The sequence below is a fragment of the Pteropus vampyrus genome, unplaced genomic scaffold (genome assembly GCF_000151845.1).
Source record: "Pteropus vampyrus isolate Shadow unplaced genomic scaffold, Pvam_2.0 Scaffold319, whole genome shotgun sequence".
NCBI classification, from domain to species: domain Eukaryota; kingdom Metazoa; phylum Chordata; class Mammalia; order Chiroptera; family Pteropodidae; genus Pteropus; species Pteropus vampyrus.
In genome coordinates, this window is record NW_011889100.1 from 354,968 (window position 1) to 360,994 (window position 6,027).

The 6,027-nt window shown below is 46.0% G+C and overlaps 1 protein-coding gene across 2 annotated transcripts in view; it reads left to right on the forward strand.

Moving 5' to 3' along the window:
* Positions 1 to 4,674: 4,674 nt before the first annotated feature.
* The window catches only part of TNFAIP8L2 (TNF alpha induced protein 8 like 2), a 3,372-nt gene continuing 2,019 nt past the window's right edge, over positions 4,675 to 6,027 (forward strand). Inside the window, exon 1 of one of the 2 annotated variants that reach the window (XM_023521833.1) lies at positions 4,675 to 5,170. In XM_023521833.1, the coding sequence (XP_023377601.1) occupies positions 4,984 to 5,170 (187 nt within the window). In that variant the 5' untranslated portion in view covers positions 4,675 to 4,983. Of the gene's footprint in view, positions 5,171 to 5,421; positions 5,506 to 6,027 lie in introns of those variants that run through there. The other variant, XM_011377642.2, reaches the window with a different exon arrangement.

Below are 6,027 nucleotides of genomic sequence, written 5' to 3' on the forward strand. Positions count from 1 at the left end.
GTGAAGAGTTTTTTTTTGTTTTTTGGGTTTTCGTTGTTTGTTTTTGTTTTGTGATGACTACAGGGAAAGATGTTGGATACATTTTATCATGGATAACAGGAGAACCTTGGTGGGAGCTGGCTTGGTGCAAAAGAAAGGAGAAAATGTTCTAAAGATGAACATAGCTTAAGCAAAAGCTTTTACTTGTGAGCATGGAGCCTAAAGCATGGATAGCAAAAGGTCCCGTGTGACTGATACGTAAGAAAGATACTAGTTAGAAGCAGAGGAAAGGGGAAGAGGGAGACGAATTATGGAAACCCTAAAATGCCAAGGTGAATAGACTGAAATAATTTGATAGGAATAGGATGTTACGTTAAGTTTTTGAATAAGAGCGCTACTTGTCAAAATGCTTTATTGTAGTGAGAAGACGAGGAGACCTCCACAAAAACACAGGGAAGTTCAAGGATGAGGGGAGAGAGACGGTCAGACAAGGATGGTAGCATTGAGTATGCAAAGAAATGGATGACTCTGAGAGCTATATCTGAGGACAAATCCAAATGACTCAGTTCCTACTTCCCGAGGTCTTCTGGAAAAACATCACATAGTCCCACCGATGGGTGCCTTTAATAAATTCAGCATTTCCAAGTGTGGAAAATCACCCTCTCCCAGTCTCTAGTAGGAGCTATTTCAAATGCTTGCCTCTTTTCTCAAGTTCCTTTCCTCACCACTTCCTTGCTCATCTTAGCAGAATTCACAGCCGTCTTCGGAAAAAATAGAGGTAACAAAGTGAGAATTCCACCGACTCTTTGCCCTCTGCGGATGCACTTAGCTACATCCACACCTGCCTCTCATCCAGTAGATGAGGCATCCATATTGCCTGCCCAAGGCTCACCTTTGCACCTCACTGCAAGCTCCGTGCACACGGGGCCCAGGCATGTCTGTCTTGCTCACCACTGTAGCCTCTGCATTTAGCACAGTGCCTGTCATTAGCAGGTATTGACTGTGAACACGCTAAATCTGTACTCTGTATCTCCAACGTAGGAGCTTTATGCCACATCTCTTCAAATCTTCCTTTATTCTTAACCTTTTTTACCACCATTTTCCCCTCAGCATATACACATACTCAAGCATCTCCTATAATTAAAAGAAAAAAATTCTAAACTCTCCCTCGATCTTTGTCTGTATTTAGCCATCACTGAATTTCTTCCCTTCCTAGCTGAATGTCTAGAGTCACTATACTTGCTGGACCCATTCCCCCTTCTCATCCACTTCTCAAGCACTTTAGTTTTTGCCCCCACCAATCCGCTGAGATCGTTCTCATCAAGGCCACTGTTGACCTCCTTGTCACATTCGATGAACAGCTTTGTAGTCTTTATCCTTCTGCCCTCTTTATGGCATTTGACCTTGTCGATGCCTTCTTCCTTGAAATATCCTCCTATTTTGGCTCTTGGGTCCTTTCTCTTGACAGAGCTTAGGAGCTTAATAAACAGATACATTCTTAAACGAACAAATGGCTTCACTTCTGTTAATATGGCCTCTCTTTCTCAGCCTTCTCTGACCTCTCCTTCAATGTTGGTGTTCCCTAGGGTCATGTCCTAAGTCCTCGCTTCTCGTTCTACACATCTCATTGGTCAAGATAATCCATACCAATAGTTACAGTAATCACTTATGTGCTGCTCACTGTAAAATCTACCTATTCGACCTGGGTCTCTCTCCTGAGCTCTAAACTCGTGTATGCAAGTATTTATGGGATACTTCCATTTGTATTTTTCATAGGCATCTACCACTTAGTCTAAAGACAGGAAGCTTGTCTCTTATCTTTGTATCGCCAGCACTTAGTCCTAATGCCTGGCAAATGGTAAGTAGAGGAAGAAATCAATGCATCTAAAATGTGAACTATCTCCAGCAGCCAGGCGAAAGTCTTGCTTGACTGTTTCAAGTCACAGTGAACTTTCTCTTCCTGAACCGATGAGAGTACTGATCCGAACCGTGGTAAAGCCTCAGCTAAGTAGGAACACAGGAACGTTCCATTCTGAGTATTCTCTCAGATAACCGAAGTTTATCTAATTAAGTATAAAATATTTTCATTTTAACTGTGTCACCTAGGAATTCCTAAAAAAAGATATCATTAATTTCCTATGGATTACATAGTGGGAAGAACATGACTAGGGGTCATTAAGACCTAGGTTGGCCTTTCGAGTACAGATTCACATCTCTAAGGCCGCGCCTGTCATGTGTGAGTGGACACCTTGCCTGCCTGCCTACCTCACAGGGTCAGATAAGATAATGTAGATGAAATGTTTGTAAATCTGAACACGTTTCGCACATTTAGGTTACCATCATTTCACCAAATTTTTGCTTACTCAGAAGCAGCTCTGTGAACTTCATTGTCCAGGAAAACAGTGAGGACTCCAATGTCTAGAATATACATATTTAATACTGTTGGCTCTTCCTTTCCAGAGCCAAAAATGCTACGATTTTCAACTGTCTGCTTTTTCGTTTTTCTAGTCTCCCCTCACTATCTGCGGTAATTTGCATTGTTATCAGTGTAGCTTCTCAAACCTCCTCTTTCCTCTTTTAATTTGCTGCTAATTATATGCTGTAGGTTTGGAGAAGGTTACTAGCAATGGGTATCGATGAAGAGAAAATAAAAGCAAGGCTTCCCCACGAGCGAAGTAAATACCGAACATTATTACATGAGACACTTATGTTGCGACTGCTCCCCCCTCGTCTCCTGGTTCTTGAGTGTGTTTTGAATTGACTCTTTTAACAAATACTTACTGAGCGCAGTAGTGCCAGGCACCACGCTGGCACTAAAGCATAAGCTCTGCCCTCGTGGAGTTTATGGTCCAGAGGGGAGGCGAGTAATAATATCACAGAGGACCGTGAAGAGTGACTATTATAATAGGAGAGCTATGCAGTCCAATAGGACTACATAACCGATGAGTCTAATGTGATTTAGGGAGTCATGATGGCTTCACAGAAGATATGACTCTCCAGCTGAATCCTAAAGGTCAAGGCGGACTGAACCAGTCAGGGAGAGAGGTATGCATGAGAAGAGAGTTCCAGGCAGAGAGATAGGAAATGGGAAAGTCTGGAGCACAGGAAGAAGTGGGCGGGGAGGGAGAGTAACTCGGTTCCTCCATAGGGAGTAGTGTAGGAACTGAACCTCCACAGAAGTAGAGCTGAGTATGAGGGGCAGACGGGAGGGGCAGACGGGAGGCGAAGCCGGAGGGGTAAACAGGGAAGGAGTGGGTAGCAGCTTTCTGGATTCAGAAGGTATGACTGTATTTGTATCTTCTCGTATTTTCGCTCCTCTTCTTATTTCCCCTTATTTAATTAAAAAGGACTTTTACTTTTCTTGCGATTTCTGGTAATGCTGCCTACTCTTGTCCCTAGAGTGTGTGATCAGTGTTAGAGCATCCGGGAGTAGAAGGCTGCCACATTCATTATGAGGTTGAAGTTATTACTTCATAACCTTGTGAGGTAATTATCAGAAAAAGCAGAGGACAAGGTCCCCAGTCTGCCATTTACTAGCTCTCTAATTTGGGGACAGGTTATCTCACCTCTTTAAGTCTCAGTCTTTTTCACTAGCAGAAAGGATCTATCCACATTTAATTCATAAGGGTGTTGGAAGATTAAATGAGATATTTACATAACATCTAGCAGAGTGCACCCAATGGATGCCAGCTCCCATTCCCTCCTGTGACATCCCTTCCCTGGCCTCCTAGTCTGCTTCTCATCTGCCCCCTCGCCTCGCTCCATAAACTTTCCCTCTTCTTTGCATTTTCTAAGACTCCTTCTTCTCAGCCTACTGACGTCCTCAAACTCGGCTAAAAACAATCGCTCTCAGTCCAGCTCCCCATGCCCATGAGCTACCTCTCCATTTCCCGTCACCCCATTAAAGCACCACACTCCTTTAAAGGACATTTCCAATCCGCATTGTCTCGAGGACCCTCAGCTCGGGGCCCTGGGCTGAGAGGGACAGGAGTGAGGAGTGGAGACCCCACCACTGTCTCTGAGGACACCGATGGTTCGGAGTCGGTGGTAGGCTGACCGCCTTGACTTCTGGACTTCAGTTTACCCTTCACCTTTTCACGACTAGCCAACTTTCCAAGCCTTCTCCTTCTGCTAGAATTTCTGGTAAAATCACCAAATCCGAAGGGCTCTCATCAGTTCTCATCCTGTGCTTCATTTAAGCAAGCTATACCACTGACCACTTCCTTTTAAGCATGCCCCCTTCCTCAGCTAAAAATTTATCGACGCCTCTAACCCATTCCCACTGCTCACTTTCCTGATCAAAAACCTGTAATGTCTCCCCACTGCTTATGTGAAAACCCTTGTCTTGATCAACTCCTCCAAGGCCTTCCATGAGCTGGTTTTTTTCCTTCTTCGCCTCTCTCTCGAGCAACCTACGCTCCAGGCATGCAGAATAAATCGCCACTTCCTGAGTATGACCTGTATTACCTTTTTTTTTTTAAATAAGATTTTGAACCAAACTGACAACGATGTGGGGAAGCAAGATCTTAAATGCTCCCGTGTGTTATCTTTATTCGCTGTCAGGCTCATGCTCATCCCCATCATATGGGAAGCGCTTCAGCCTATTAAATACTTAAATCCATCCTCCCACGTCTACCTCTTCAGCTCTCCTATCAAAAATAATCTACACTTTCTTTACTCTCAATAATTCCTAAGCTTTTGTTAATGCTAATGACAGCGTTTGCCTATTATAACTATCTATGCTTTCCTCCCTGCCCAGGCTGTAAGATTCTTGATGATAGTTTTGCCTTGTTCAGGAACTCTAATTTACCTTGATTTTTGTATCTTTAGCAGCTGCAAAGCACAGTGGGTAAGTAAGGCTTGTTTCCTCTAGTGGGTCAATGCTGTGCTGACACCTGCTGGTCACAACTGGTTCTGCAGCCATGGCCCGAGCACCTTCCTCACGCCAATGCTAAGGATGGGGACAGTCTGTGCCACCCTTACCCAGCCGAGCATGGGAAGCACATGCTTGTGGTAACACTACCCCATAGCACCATTCTTCCTTGGAGAGTTCAGGAACAAACTCAGACCTGCAGGCCTCCGGCTTGTCTCTGGCATCTCCAGCTCAAGTTCAGTTCACCCTTGAGAACTTTTCCCACTGACCTGCACTCCAGCAATTTGTACTTTGCATCCTCCCCAGTACCACAGAAAAGTAAGGCGAACAGATCCCAAAGAGCTGGGCAGCAAGGAGAGAAAGAGGCAGACAAACAATTTGAGAGCAGGGGATGTGCAATCCCACCTCCTTTCCTCAAGAAATCAAGACTATCTCGCACGGAGTGCGGTTCCTTTGGACTTTTGCCATATTTCTAGGTTCTTGGGCCATAGACCTTCTTGGTGACAGTATAAAGAACCGGAGGTTGAGCAGAGAGTAGGTAGGCGGGGCTTGAGAGGTGGGGCCAGGCCAAAGGGCCTCTCACTTAGGAGCTTCTCCATTCTGTCAGCTCTCCCGGAACACCCAAGGCAAGACTGGCACCCAGTGCACGGCAGGTGAGGGACCGGCAATGACAGAAGGATAGGATCTAGGGGTGATGGTGGCAGAAGAGTCCCGATTCTGTCAGCCTGCCTGAGCTTTCTATGCTGTGAGGCTCTTACCTGATAGTATTTTCAGGTCCCCTGTGGGGAGGTCCAGCTCAGTTTTCTCTGGGGCAAGGCAGCCTCAGACAGACAGACAGACAGACAGGGTTGGGGATGGGGCGGGGGCAGGGCTGAGGCATGGGGCTGGAGATGGGTGTGTGATGGAGCACCCAGAGAGGCAAGGAAATCTCAAGAGACTTGGAAGTAAATGTCAAGGCCAGAGGGAGAGCATGGCCAGGGGACCACAGGGCAGGACCCGGATGAGAGAAAAAGGGAGACTGACACACGGAGAGAGGGGGGCACCGTGGACCAAGGTGAGATGGCCTCGGGGCAGTGGGAGCGGGCTAACAGGAAGGCCAAGGAGGAAGGAAGGCCCACATGGAGCAATCTCCTCTTCCGGCCATGGAGCATGGTTCAGAAAGGTCTGGGCAAAGC